Source organism: Marmota flaviventris, chromosome X (assembly GCF_047511675.1).
Source record: "Marmota flaviventris isolate mMarFla1 chromosome X, mMarFla1.hap1, whole genome shotgun sequence".
In the NCBI taxonomy this organism is placed as follows: Eukaryota; Metazoa; Chordata; class Mammalia; order Rodentia; family Sciuridae; genus Marmota; species Marmota flaviventris.
In genome coordinates, this window is record NC_092518.1 from 31068139 (window position 1) to 31083682 (window position 15544).

Consider the following 15544-nt stretch of genomic DNA (forward strand, 5'->3'; position numbering starts at 1 on the left):
GAAAAACTTGAATGCATTTTCTTTCCTAATTTCTAATTCCCTATTTGTCCTGATAGAGACAGAGAGATAAGTATCTTACCTCTGGCCTTCGTCATCATTTTTACATCAGAATGTAAAAAAAAAAAAAAATGTGCTCTTTCCTTCACTGAGAAAGTTTTGCTATCCAAATGTAACAGCTGAGCTGGACATGGTGGTACATACCTCCTGAGTGACTCAGGAGGCTGAGGCAAGAGGATCACAAGTTTGAGGCCAGCCTCAGCATCTTAGCAAGGTCCTGAGCAACTTTGTGAGACTCTGTCTCAAATAAAAAGGGTTGGGATGTTGCTCAGTGGTTAAGTGCCCCTGGGTTCAATCTCCAGTATCAAAAAACAGAAAAACAAACAAATAAACAAACCCCACTGGACTAAATAATGTATTTAATGACATTATTGATTTACATTAATAAATGTTCTAGGGACCAGCAGCCAGAAGGAAGACTATACTCTGAGGAGAATTGCACTTTCCTTCCAGAAGGTTTCCTTGTTTCCACAGTCTCTTGGTTGAGAGGTAGTGGCCACATCCTCCCGATTCCCCACTGCCCCTTCTATTGACCATTCTTTCCTAGTCTATGCCAAAGACCCTTTCTGAGATTCCTTCCACCTACCATCTCACTGGCTACCATTCCCCCTTACAGATACCTATTTATATTCAGTTCTCTCTTCCACTCTGATAAATGCCTTTGAACTTTGACTCTCACTTATCTCTTCTGCCTCAAGTCTTGCCAGTACCTTGGGAAGTCTCATCATCCATGTGGACAACCTCATCAATTCCCTGTCACCATGATGTGTTCTTCTTCTCTTCCAAATACCTCCTATTTTTATATTCATTTTACTCACTCTTCAACCATATTAGGATCACTAGCCCTTCCCCATATTCTTGCAGTATACCAGCCCACTCACTACTGTCCTAATTTCCTTTCAGACTGACCCTGGTCCTGTGGGTCATCACATGATCCATTTTCTCAATGCTATAATCAGCTCCCTCAGATTTGTTCTGCTATCACACCTTTACTATAACCATCCACCCCTGGATTAGTCCTTCAATATGCCTTCTTTCTTCCTCAACCTGCGTGACAAAAATGGTCAGTCATGCTGATTGATTTCATCATGACTTATAAGATATTTCTCCAAGAGGTATTTGAATATCTGTTAACTATAGAATTACAAGGAAGAAAAATCTAAGAAATCTGTGTTTGAAGACCACATTTTCAATTTTGCTGTCTGTATCATTCTGGAATTAATGACTGTGCACAGAATTGATTCCACCTTTTTTTTTTTTTTAAGGAAGGATTTTCTTCTGATCTGGTGATGGAAGGCTGAAGAAATAGACTTCATAGTGAATTTTCAAGAACTTCCTAAAACACCTGGAACTACCAAGGAAACTGCCAAGAAGCTGTGAAATCAAGAATTGGCCTATCAAATCGGAAAGCCACAATTATATTTACTTGTTCCAAAGCCACTCCATGTTTGCTACCATAAGAAGCTATGGCCCTTATTAAGAAGTTGCTACCAGGTATGGCGCCCAATGGAAGTTGTCCTTCAAAATGGCCTCCTAAAGTGATGCTTACCTCTTTGTAGCCATGCCATAGTGTAGTCCCCTCCTACATTGAAAAGGACTGACCTGTATGGCCAGAGGGATACTATAGAAGTAACATTGAGTATATTCTGAAACTGTCATAAAATTTACTGTCACTTCCACTTTGTTCTCTTTTGGATTATTTCCACAAGAAGGAGCCAACTTCCATGTTCCGAGAACACTGATGCAATACTATGTGGAGAAGTCCATGTGGGGAAGAACAGAGGCCACTCCCAACAACCAGCACCAACTTGCCAGTCATGTGAGTGAGCCACCACGAGAGTAGACTCTTTAGCTTGAGAGAAGCCTTCAGATGAATGTAGTCCCAGCTGGCATTATGATTGCAACTTCATGACAGACTTTAAGACAGAATTGGCCAGTGAAGCTGCTTCCAAATCCCTAACCCCCAGCAATCGTAAGAGATAATCTAGTGTTTGTTGTTGTTTTAAGCCACTAAGTTTTGGGGTAATCTTATTGCAGGAAAGATAACTAGTACAAGTATCAACATCGCAGACCTTCCTTCAATGTGCTTTGGATGATCATACTGCCTTTCTGCTTCTTCATCACCCACCCCAATGATCTAAGCTCAAACTCAAGAGTTAATGCTTGTAGAGGTCCCATTTGCAATTCTACAGGAATGACCTAGATCTCTCCACTGCCTGGTTCACTCTTCATTAGCTTTCTGAGAAAGGCCAAGAAGCTCCACTGGACCATTCAACCACAGAAAACAACTATATCTGGATAAAATATCATGCCATATTTTCAAAAGCTACCTGAAAACTTTGGAGAAAACCCAAAAGGCAGGCAGGTACTGGAAGACAGCCATCACTTGAAGCAAATAAACTTGATGAGTCATCAGTGTGGGGGGAGAGTGTTGTCTAAGGGCAGGTTACAATATGTACCACCCTCGGGGTGGGGATGAAAGAAGGCTTAATGAAGCTGGGAAAACTGCATTTTTATTACTTGGAAGAAGCAGAGGAGAGAATAGGGACAAACACAGCAACTGAAAAGTGAAGAGGGACATCTCAGAAAAGAGAAAGCAAGGCAGGAGGAGTCTCAGATTCTGTACAGAAGCTGCCTAAGTTTGTGACAGGTCACTGAACCATGCATTTGCAGGCTGGGAATTGGGGCAGATTCCAAGCAGTCCAGCTAAGGTTAAAAGAACTGCACTGAGAGTTCAGCTAAGTGGAGATGGTTTTCCAATTGAGTTTGACCCATTAAAAAGTGCCTACTCCTTCCTACACACACGGGGTGAGGAGCAGGAGAGAGAGGGAGGGAGAGAAGAGAGGGGAAGAGAGAAAGAGAGAGAGAGAGAGACAGACAGACAGGTAGGGGGGGAGAGAGACAGATAGGTGGGGGGAGGAGAGAGAGAGACAGAGAGAGAGAGAGAGAGAGAGAGAGAGATCTGCTGTATCAGTGTGAACAAGCCAAGCCAAACTGGAGACCCCCCCCCATGGGGTCCAAAATCTACATAGAAAAGTCCTGAGAGATTTCCAGTGAGAAATCAGCTTTCTAAAGACAACCTACTAATAAGACTATAAAAATGCCTCCCAAGTTTTGTTATAGGGTGTCGTGTGTGTGTGTGTGTGTGTGTGTGTGTGTGTACCAGGGATTGAACTCAGGGGCACTTGACCACTGAGCCACACCCTCAGCCCTATTTTGTACTTTATTTAGAGAGAGGGTCTCACTGAGTTGCTTAGGGCCTCGCTGAGTTGCTGAGGCTGGCTTTGAACTCGCGATCCTCCTGTCTCAGCCTCCCAAGCCACTGGAATTACAAGCATGTGCCACTGCACCTGGCTTAGGGTATCTTTTTAAAAAAAATACCACAGCATATTCATTCATTTATATTCAAGTAATCTGTGTATCTCGTTAGGTAAAGTGACTGTAATATTTTAAGTTTATCAGGAAGACTGGTTTGAAGGAGTCAGAGCAGTTCCTTAAATGTCAGCTTATCTTCAAGGCTTGGAACTCTCAGGCTATGGGGCAAAGGGCTCTGGCTGGCTTGTCAAGCTAGTCACCATTTGACATTCCTCTTCTAGCCATGCCATTGAACTTTATCTGATATGTCTGAAGGAGACAGAAGTCAGAGTGGTTTCTAGTATGCTTGGTGAACAAAATCATATTTGTAAATGGAGCATAAATCTTTTTGCAGTTGAGAAATCACTGCCTGATCTTCAAAAGAATAATATCAAAATAGTGTCAAATCTACTTTTTATTTATTCATTCATTTATTTATTTTGGTACTGGGGATTGAACTCAGGGGCACTCAACCTCGCTGTTGCTGAGGCTGGCTTTGAACTCAAGATCCTCCTCCTTCAGCCTCCTGAGTAACTGGGATTATAGGTGCACCTACAATCCACCACCATGCCTGGCAGAGCTTCCTGCTTTAAATCTTAGATATTGGAATTTGGCCTTTCCACCACTTGTTTTGTTATTTGGTTTGTTTAGGAATAGATTATGGGACAAACTGATATTCTGAAAATGGAGGAAAAGTCCGGCTCCTGGTTAAACACCAATGTGTGATTTTTTCAGGCCCCATCACTAGCAATTGCAGAGGCAGGCCTCACAGGGAAAGTTGCCCTCCCACAGAGAAGCACAGCCAGTGAATTGAACTATTTGTGCAGAGTTATAGTCAAGGATTTAGGGCCCCTTGGCCAATCTTGCTCTTTCATCCACATTCTCCATGGATGATTGGTTCTAGAACCCCTGAGGATATCAAAATCTGGCTACTCAAGTCCCTTATATAAAATGGCATAGTATTTGCCTATAAACCTATACACATCTTCTCATATACGTTAAAACATCTGTGGATATCTTATAGTACCTAATATAAGGTAAGGGCTATGTAAATAGTTTTCTGCATTGTTTGGGGAACAACAAGAAAAAGAAGTCTGTGTATGTTCAGCACTGCCGCCATCTTTTTGTTCTGAATATTTTCAATCCCAGGTTGGTTGAATCTACAGGTACAGAACCCATAGATAAGGAGGGATGACTGTATTTGCATTCTGGGATCTGGTGTCTTCATTTCTAGTCTTATCTATTTGAGGCCTTGGGCAGAAGTTTTCTTCAAGTGCCGCTGCTGAGATCTTTTTGTGCAGTTGGGAGAGGGAAGGGAAACTTGGAAGACATTTTTCCCCACTCGGAATACTCAGTATTCAATATTTTTCCATGCCTAGCTATATGCCCAAATCCAGAGTCTATGAGACCACCAGAACCTTTTGTTTGTGGAGTGAGATGGCTCCAAATCTGCATTTTCCACCTGACTCTTGACACACCAGTGCACTATTTCATGGGAAAAAAATGGAACAGGGAGAGTTGGTGCTTTCTCTAGTTTAAGACTCTTATGTTCCCATCATCCTATATATAGGACACCTATAAAGACCTTTACAATTGTTCCATTTAAGTATTTATAGGTGAACCTATATATAGAACAATGGAACATAATTAAAGGCTTAACTTTCATTTGTGGCTTATTGCTTTAATTGCCTACTATGCCACCTGAGAGCTCTGCTGTCTCCCAGCTCAGGTGAGCTCCTGGGAAGACTGCATTTTTCTATTCCCAAAATACCACAAAGAATCACAGCACTAAAACCATTGGCCATACTGAGCAAGTATGGCTGGTGCTTGATAAACAAAATGAATTTTAATAAATTTGCTCCAAAATATTTTATTAATAAAAGTTTCATATGGACAAAATAGAAGACAGCGATGTGTCATACTGAATAACACATTGAAATCGTGTTTATGGTTGTGGTTTCTAATTTCTCTACAAAATTTACCAGCCATGATGGAATAAAGAGAGTAAATATATATGTTCATATAGTTTTTTGAACTATTTTGAAGTAAAAAAAAAAGCATTGTGCCAATTTTTAAGGGAAAGAAAGCTCATAATAAAATAGACTTTAAAAATTACAAATAAAAATCTGTACATCAAGGATATTTTTAAGGCCTTCTCATGTGCACGGCACTGTGTAGAAAGAGAAGAGGGACCAGTAAGAAAGGAACATCATCACATCAGGTGTTACAGGTCTGGCCCATTTCCGCTTGCAGGACCATCTCCTCTTTTCTCAAGGGGAAAGTGTCAATCAGGTTGAAGAGGGCCACAGGTGTCACCAGGGAAACATAGCGTTCCTTGTCCATGCCATGCTTATCCACTAGCACCATACTGAAGGAGTAGAGTGGGATTCGTAGCAACAGCCTGGGGCAAACAAAGAAAAGAGAAACTGGATTAAACCTTAACTTCCAATGGTTATAGTGGGCCAACCAGAACCGTAGACACTGTATACTGAGAAAGGCTTGATACCATGAAGGACCTGAATCATCCTTTAGACCTTTGCTACTCAAAGTGTGGTCCTTGGACCAGCAGCATCACATGAGAATTTGTTTGAAAAGAAGACTCACATCTCACTCAAAACCTACCAAATTAGAATCTGCATTATTAATGAGATCCCCCAGATGATGGATATGGCCATGAAAGGTTAAGCAGCTCTGCTTTAGAGTATGGTCAGGAGGACTTCAGACCTGCAATAGGGCTATGCACCAATAGTTGCTACGAGGCATGTTTGACAAGGCTAAGAGACTTTTGGGACATTAGAGTTTGAAGACTGGTTTTGCATGACCCTATATATGCTAGAATTACATGGGTGTTTATCAGTGGGGGTGATTTTTATCCCTCTGGGGGCATTTAGCCATGTCTAAACACATTTTGGTCATCACAATGGGGAGTGAAGATGCTACTGTCTAGTGGGTAGATGTCAAGGATGCTGCTAAACATCATACAATGCACAACACCGCCTCTCTGCCAAATAAATCCATCCCCCAACTCTCCAAAGGGCCAAGGCTGAGAAACCCTGGACGAGGTAAACCTAATTGAAATAACTTTCCAAATATAATTGTGTCCTGTTCAGTGGCCAACTCAGAACTGCATCAATGGAAAGGAATGATGTTGGTCTACACCCCACATATTCTGACTTTGTTAATTATAATTTGTACCCCAAGTAATTCCAAACAGGGATTTGACATGATTTTACATGTCTGATGTTTTTTCCACTCTACTACATTAGAATTTCATCCTTATTGATGTTTTATATCAATACCAACATGTTTAGATATGAAAAGCCAGAGAAATCAAACAAACAGATAAATTAAGTCCAATAAAATAATGACCCCACTCTGTCTCCTCTGTTTTTTGTCTTTTTCAGTTGAGATATCTTGAGATTGTGTGAGGCACAAAGTAAACTGCCATCTGGATTTAAAGTGAAGCATTTTTTTCTCATACAAATGGATCTAAGTTTTTAAAAAACCATTACATAAAATACAAACTGCACTTTTTTGTGTGTGGAGTTTCAGGGAAGAAAAGGATAATTTATATTTTATTGCAGTGGGAAGCTAAATTGCTAGTTCACTTTTAGGGACTAGAAATGAAAGAAAGATAAAATTACTCAGCCTCTACCAGGTGTCCTATGGCACTAAGAGAAGAGCTTGGGAGCAGATGTCTTAGCCAAGTGCATTATTGAGTCTGAACACTTCAATGTAGGCATAGGTAAGGTGGGAATGGAGAACTAAATTGCTCTATATCTTTAAGAGGAGTGTACCAAATTTCTGGGGAGAAATCCTAACACAGGGCGGTTTCAGGAAAATAGAGGGGCAGGAATGTTAGGAGGGAGAAAAGGGCCAAACAATGTGGAGCCAGTGGAAAGGTGACCCATGAGACATTGAAGCATTTGGTTTTACAGTGCTTAAGAGGCTAGGATGGAACCACTAGCACTGAGGCCATGAAAGCTCAGAAATGACTCAACACCTCAGAGGGATGATGGGGCCAGCATGTCTGAGTTACACAAATGCTTGTCATCTGATTGGAAGGAGTTTTTTTTTTTTTTTTTTTTTTTCCTGGAGAATCTTCTAGGCAAACCTGGGGACTCAAATAATAATGTGAGGGTTAAAATTGTGGCTTTCTTTGCCCCTGTCATCTTTGGGATTGGTGGAAAAAATCACCCTAAGGAGCATTCATTAGCTCAGACATCCAGATCTAAAAGAAATGAGGGCCAGATCTATGTTGGAAAATTTTCCATTGTGGCAAAATGGGTGCTGGCGCACTAAACCATGGCAGAAAACTATAGTAATGGCACCAAATCCATAATGCAAGAGAAGAGAGATTCCCAAACCAAATATAAAATCTCTCCAGGTGTGAAGCCCCAGGTAATTTCCTCTCTTGGAGGCAAGTTGGCTCCATAGACTTTGGAACTTTACTTCCACTTCATTATTAAGTGAACCCTTTATGATCTTCTATAAAAAAAAGAAAAAGAAAAAGAAATGAGGAGCAGAAAGAAGGCAGGTGGCAACCCTGTAATACAGGCACCCAGCTTCCCCTTTCTGCTGAGTCCCTTCAGCAGTTTCATCATGGTCTCAGCTATTTGAAAATAGCTTTCAAACCAGACAAGAGCATTTTTGGATTATCTAGGCAATCTGCTTCACCTTCTCTTTTCTCCTGTGTTCCATGTTCTACCTAAATCATTCCCTTCATCCCACAGTAGACCCTGGACTGGAATTCATAGGGAAAAAGAAGACAACATCTTCCCTGTTTGTGCCTCACTTATATGTCAGATAAGTGGCCTGACATGGGATCCCTTAGCTGATGGGCCTAAGCGATTGTCTTGGAGTGACTTTTCCTGGACCATGTTCTAACTATACAATAAAGACTGATCCTCTTCTTTAAAAGCTACTTGGCAAAATTTCTGCTTCAAAACTTCGACACCCTTGATAAAACACTAGGTCAGTTGTTCTCATAGTGTGATCCCTTGGGAACTTGCTGGAAATACAGATTTTCAGACCCCACCCTAAAACTCCTCAAACTGAAAACTATGGAGGTAGAACCCAGCAATGTGTTTCAACAAGCTTCCCCCAGGGAATTCTGATGCAGGCTAGAATTTGAGAACCACTGCATAATTCATTTAAGCAACTTTATTGGTTATTCAAATCATTCTCTGCCTACAGAGGTCTATAGTTACCCAAACATATACAACCTGAATGATAGAGGTTTTGTTTCTTAAGTCAGATTTTGCTGTTCCTCAAGCTAGATGAGTTTACAATCACATCAAGATTTTATGAAGACATATATATGTTTAAATATATATACATGTATATATAAGTGATCATGTATATATATACATACATCTGATACATATGATCATATATATATATATATATATATATATATATATATATATATATATAATATATGATATAGATGTATACATATCTGCTATCCAAAGCAGACAAGTTAGCAAATTTTGCAACAGGTTTTTTTTTTTTTAAATCATCAACATGGTTTGAGCATGTAATTCTAAATAAGCAACAGCTTCATTCTTCTACTTTGAGAATGCTCATTACAGATTTTTAGATATCAACATATTCCTCTATCTTGACTTTTACAGACTTCAACTCAAGGTATTAATATTACAAATACACTTTTCAAGACTACTATCACCCCTGGAGATAAGTAAGCTATTTCCATGAAATTTGGTATCATCTACTCCACTTACTTAGCACCAATGTGGGGCCAGGCACTGTGTTAGGTACTGAGTAGGAAATACTTGGGGAAAAAATATGGCACTGACCTCAAGTGTTACATTCTGGGTGGTACTAGATGCAAATGCAGTAGCATAGAAAAAATACAAATGTTTAGGAGTGTACCCAGCTTTCTTTTGTCATCAGCCAACTGTCTAAGAGAACTCACAACTCTTCTTATTTTTTTCCCTAGTAGGTTGAATTTTTGTCCTTGGTAAGAAGGGGGCAAACTCTTTTTGGCTGGAGAGAAGTATAAATCAAACACAGAAGGGGTCAAATGCAGCTGTACAATAGGAAAATTAGAGAAAGAAGCTACTATCTCTACTTATAACATCATTTATTAAGACTATGTTTCTATTGTATGGCCTCTCAAAGAATTTCTATGAACCTCTCTGAATACCTGTGATAGGGTTCACTAAATACCATTTCATTTTCTTCCTGAGAATACAGAAAAACTGCATTTCCCAGCCTCCTTTGAAATTCAATTGCAATCATGTGACCAGTCCTGGCCAATAGACTGGAAGAAGGATCAATGTATGATACTTCCTAGGTGAACCATAGAAGAGTGGATGTGTGCTATGGATTGGATGTTGAACATCTTCCAAAGGCCTATGAATTAAAGGCTTGGTTTCTGGGATGGCATTATTGGGAGGTGGCAGACCCTCTTAGAGGTGGGGCCCAGTGTGAGGTCCTTAGGTTATTTGAGGGTATACACTATAAAGAAACTGGTCTCTCAGTCTCTCTCTGCTTCTTGATATAGCAGTTTGCTCTGCCATGTCTTCCCTCTTTGATGTATCACCCTCACCAGTGACCCAAAGCAATGGGGTTGCCTGATCTTGGACTGCAAACTTCAGAAACATGAGCTAAATGAATCTTTTCTCTTTATAAGTTAATTACCTCTGGCATTTTCTAACAGTAACAAAATGCTGACTAATATAGTATAGTTTAATCTTACTCTCCTTCTTCCTCTTTTGCAAAAACCTGGAAGCATATGTTCTGGATGTTGATGTACAGGATGATATAGCCATCTGGGACCCTGAAAGCTACGGAGCCACCTGGGACCCTGAGAAGAGAGATCTGCACTTTGCCCTGCAGTGTGTGACAAAAAAAAGCTAGGCAAGAAAGAAGGACTTTAAAGGAGTATTACTGTAGTTTAATTATCTATTTCACAGTGGTCAGGAGATTCAAGTAAAAATTTGGGTTATTCTGAAATTGCCTTGAGGCTGTTGAATCCTGTTCTTTAATCTGTTATTACTCAGAGTCTGAACACCATGGCTCTAGCTTTATAAGTTTGACCAAAATAAAATATAATTGTTAAAAAAAAAAAAAAAGGTATGGACAAGTACTCCGGAAGCATGGAGAAAAAAGAGGTCAAGGTTGGAAATACTAATTGGATGCCTGCTCACTAATAAAGCAAGGATTGCTTAGGTCCTTTTATTCAGATCCTCTTCCCCTGCCAACCCAACACACACGTACACACACACACACACACACACACACACTCACACACAGCAAAAACACTTGGATGTAGGGGGAAAGAAAAGAACACTGGTAATTACCCACTGCATAATTTACTTGGACAAGTAGCAACATGCCAATTAGCACGGTCATAATACTCCTCGAATAAAAAGCAATTAACCGTTGAAGTTTGCCTGAACTCAATACTGAATAGAAAGAAATCAGGGAACCTAATCAGATACAAGTGCATTCACAGGGGATCAAATTGAAAGACCAAATTTTCCCCTACCTGAGCTGCAGAGCCAGGTGGGGAGGCATAATCTTGGTTCCTATTCTGCCGATCAGGGTTGGGAACACGCCCACCAGCTCCACCACGGTGATGTGTCGAAGATCCAGGCCACACTGTGCTTGCTGGGGAAGGGGGAACCAATGGGGTGGGGGTGAGTATGGCTAAGGAAAGAGACCTCCATGTCAAAACTGCAGACTGACAGAAACAGCAATGGTCTGTTTGGGGAAATTTATCTGTCCACTCCAAACTATCCTGAAAACGGTGAGAAACTGGAGTAAACGGATGGCTATAAAATCTAAATACCTTCCTAGTGGCATCATTAAGAAATGGCTTGGCAATGGGATTTTGAAAACCTAAGCAAAATGGCAGTCTATGGTATTTCCAGACAGGGTGAGACCTTACATGAGTCAAATTTCCTAAAAAGTGTCCAAGACCACCCCAGAGGATTCTAACTTTGCAGGGAGAGAAGAATATTTCCAGAGTTCCCTTCTTAGTCCTTGTTTCCACCCCTCACATCCCCCTGTTCTATGCCCCCCCAACCCAAACCCAGGAGGAAACAAGGACGAAAGGTTCCAGATCTCTGAGCTGGCCCTTAACAAGAGCCTTGAGAATGTGGCTCAGACCTCCATGTGCCAGGAAGTCTCACCAGGAACAGCAGTGGCAATAAGGGACAAAAATTAACATAAGTCTAATCTGCCTAATGGCAAAAGAAAATTTCAAGTCTTGAATTATTAGAATGCCCAATGATTTTTGCCAAAATTCCACTAAAACAATATATGGAGTGACAGAATTGGTAGAGAAGTTAGCAAAAATAGAAATAGACTTTTTTATTATTCTAACTGAAATGCCTAAGTCAATCAAACCTTTCTTAAAGGCTCTGGTTAAATGCAAATGTTAAGTATGTTGGTGGGAAGAGAGATCACATACAAAAACATCTTGATCCAAAATATGGTCTGCAACAAGTTGATTAGTAATTTAGTGAGTATCTGAAGGAACAGAGATAGGTGAAGGCAGATGACAGCAAATGTTTTCTGCAAAGAGCTGGATAGTAAATATCTTAGGCTTCCAGAGATTGGATGGCCTCTAGCCTAAGTGTTCAACTCTGCCATTAGAGTGCAAAAGCAGCCAGAAACAAAACACAAATCAATGAATGTGGCTGCGTCAAATAAAATTTAATTACAAAACCCAGCAAGGGCCCAAATCTGGTCCAGCATGCCATTAGTTTGCTCATATAGAGGAAAAGCAAGTTGTTTGGCTTCTTCATCTTTCTATGGAGTAAGAAGAGGCCAGGGAATGTCTGGCCATGGAATATAGGCTGCTTGCCAATTTCCCACAAAAAAGAGGTGTAAGCTTACATTTTCTGAAGATCAAGTCCCTGAGACAAGGGGATACAATGGGAGATAAGGTGGCAGGGACTGGGGGATACAGATGTATAAATTTGGCTCTTATAAAGGAAGCTTAAAAATTTTTCATACAGCTCTTTAGAGGCAGTTGGTCAAGTATATGGGAATAGTGAAGAAGATTTATTATTCATTGTATTAGTGCGCCATGAGTGGTAAATTGTAGCTTTTGATTAAACCAAGATTATTCTAAACACTTAGTCCTAATCACAGTAATAAATGAATAAAATATTCTCAAAAAATGTGAAGCACCACTGTGTCCATGACATAGCACATATACTGTCTCTTTAGTGTTCAGTCAGATTGGTCATTCATTTTTTTTTAGGTGTAGATGTTCACAATACCTTTATTTTATATATTTATTTTTATGTGGTGCTGAGGATCAAAACAGTGCCTCACACATGCTAGGCAAGTGCTCTGCCACTGAGCTACAATCCCAGCTCCAGGTTGGTCATTCTTATTGTAAATCAACTTCAGGACAAAAATAAAGCAACTTGGCTAGGCAAGGTATTGCAGGCCTGTAATCCCAGCCACTGTGAGACTGAAGCAGGAGGATCGTGTGTTCAAAGCCAGCCTCAGCAACTTAGCGAGGCCCTAAGCAACTCAGCAAGACCCTGTTTCAAAAATAAAAAAAATAAAAGGGGGGGCTGGGGTTGTGACTCAGATGTAGAGCGCTCACCTAGCATGCCTGAGGCACTGGGATCGATCCATAGCACCACATAAAATAAAATAAAGCTATAAAAAAAATAAAAGGGGCTGTGGCTCATGGTTAAGCACCCCTGGGTTCAATCCCTGGTACAAAACAGAAACAACAACAAAAAACAAAACAAGGAATTTCTAGTATGATCCTTACAGTTTCTAGCCCCCCCCAACCCCCCTCCACCAGGGCCCAAGATGCTGGTTACCTCATTTATTAGCCACCTTATCTCCCACTGTATCCCCTTGTCTCAGGGACTTGATCTTCAGAAAATGCAAGCTTACACCTCTCTTTTACATAGCCAAGAAGGGAAGAGTTCCTGGAGAAGTGCTCCTCAAAGTTTAAAGTACTTAGAAATCACCAAGGTATATTGTTAAAACACCTGCTTTGACCCTGCTTCTAATAAAGCACGTCTGGGGTGGGGCCTGAGAATTTACATTTCTAATAAGTTCCAGAGGATGCTAATACTGCTGGTCCACTGATCACATTTTGTGAACTACTATTCTGAGACACTCTCTGAGGAGCTCCAAGAGTGTCATTGAAATTCTCTGGGGAGGGAGCCTAAGGGCTCCTGGACTCCCATCATCTCCTGGGCCAGCCTTTTGAGCAGACAAACTGATGGATTGATTGCTTTCAGCTCAAGCAGATCCTGGGCAGGCTCAGCAAAGACAATTGTTCCAGGGCCCGGACAGTACGTCAATTAGGCTTATTAGTGAAGACAGACAAACCTCATTAGTTAGAAAACGATTGGGTTAGCTCTGGGGAGTCAATGTTAATCAGGTTATGCTTCAGCACCAGAAATGAATGGGTAACTTTAAAGTGCTGGTTCCTGAAACTGACCCTAAATGGATTAGGCAGTGAATCTGGCCTTTGCTTTTAGTGAACTGCCTAGGCCCTTCCTGTTAGAGGTCTCCCTTCCCCAGTTTGACCCTGCCTCAAAGTCTCACCTGTAGCATTCCCAGTTGTAGCCTGTAGAGGAGGTTTCGGGCTGTGGGTGTGGACACAATAAGGAGTCTCCTTTTCTCATAAAACTGATCCAGAAGTGCAGCTGCTGTTCTGACACCCACGTTGACATTCATGGCTGTAAATAGAAAATAGCCACGTAAGCCATAATCCTGTGTGCTCTATGCTTGACATGGCCTGTAATGATACAGAACCATATATATAAGAAGCAGACCCTGAGATAAGGATTTGAGTATAAGTAGTTTATTTGGGAGATGGTGCAAAGAAGCACTGGTAGAGGAGTGGGAAAGTGTATTAGTTTCCTCCTGCTGCTATAACAAATCGCCTTAAACTTAGTGGCCTAATAAAACACAAATCTATTCTATTTGTTCCTTGAAATCAGAAATTCAAAATGAGTTTCACTGGGCTAAAATAAAGGTATCAGCAGGCTTTGATGTATGGGGAGGGGGTGAATCTGTTTCCTTGTCCTTTTCAGGATCTAGAGGCCACCTTCACTCCTTGGCTATTGGGTTCTTCCTCCATCTCCAAAGAGCAGTGTAGCTTCTTCAAATCTGTCTTCTTTCTGCCCTCTCCTTCCACCATCTCTTTGTAACAGTTACAGTTTTGATGAGTGACCCCCAAAAGCTCCTGTGCTAACACAGGAGATGAAATGATCAGATTATGAGAGCTGTAACCTAATTGGTGATTTAAGCCATTTGATAAATTGATAATTTGAATGGATTACTGGGTGTGGTGGGGTGTGGCTGGAGAAAGTGGGTCACTGGGGACATGTCTTAAGGATGATATATTTTGTCCCTGGTTCCTCCTGCTTTCTCTCTGCTTCCTGGCTTTCTGTACCATGCCCTTCTGCCATGATGCTCCAGCTCACTTCAGGCCTTGAGTGATGGAGTTGGCTGATCATGGACTGAATCTCTGAAATCGTGAACTCAAAAATAAGGTTTCTTCCTCGGTTGTTCTGGTCAGGTATTTTAGTCACAAAAAGGAAAAAAATAACACAGTGACTATTTTAGCAGTTCTGTCTGCCTTATATAAGGACCCCTGTGGTAACATTGGGGCCCATTGGATAACCCAGGGTACTCTCCCCATCTCAAAATCCTTAACTTAATCACACCTGCAATGTTGCAATGTCCCTTCTCCATGTAAGGTAATATATTCACAGGTTTGGAAGATTAGGATGTGGGCATCTTTGGGGACCATTATTCTGCCTGCCTTGGAAAATGAGTCAGGGAAGGAAAGAAAGCCATACAGAGTGGGTTATCAAGCCACTTACTGCTATGGACTCTGGAGCTAAATTCTACTAGGTAACTCTGGGAGACAGTACACCACATACTTCAGAGTTATCCTACTGGAGGAATGAAATAACTGGATAATTTATACATCAACTGCTCTATCATTGGTTGATGGCCACTTTGTGGGGAGACTAATTCTTTGCCACTTGCAGCTAGTCTTGTGCATGGACACATAACACCCTCATAGCCAGGAAAACCCTCAGACAGAGAGATCTGGGTAATTGCAGTAGGCAGCCTTCTGATTATAGATGGGAATGTCAAAGGCACA

General features: G+C 41.0%; 1 protein-coding gene across 1 annotated transcript in view; it reads right to left on the minus strand.

Moving 5' to 3' along the window:
* Positions 1–5275: 5275 nt before the first annotated feature.
* Srpx (sushi repeat containing protein X-linked) overlaps positions 5276–15544 on the minus strand; it is a 95847-nt gene continuing 85578 nt past the window's right edge. Inside the window, exons 8-10 of the mRNA XM_071606005.1 lie at positions 13972–14105; positions 10928–11049; positions 5276–5812 (exon numbers count right to left, since the gene is read on the minus strand). Coding sequence (XP_071462106.1) covers positions 5629–5812; positions 10928–11049; positions 13972–14105 — 440 coding nt within the window. The 3' untranslated portion in view covers positions 5276–5628. The remainder of the gene's footprint in view (positions 5813–10927; positions 11050–13971; positions 14106–15544) is intronic.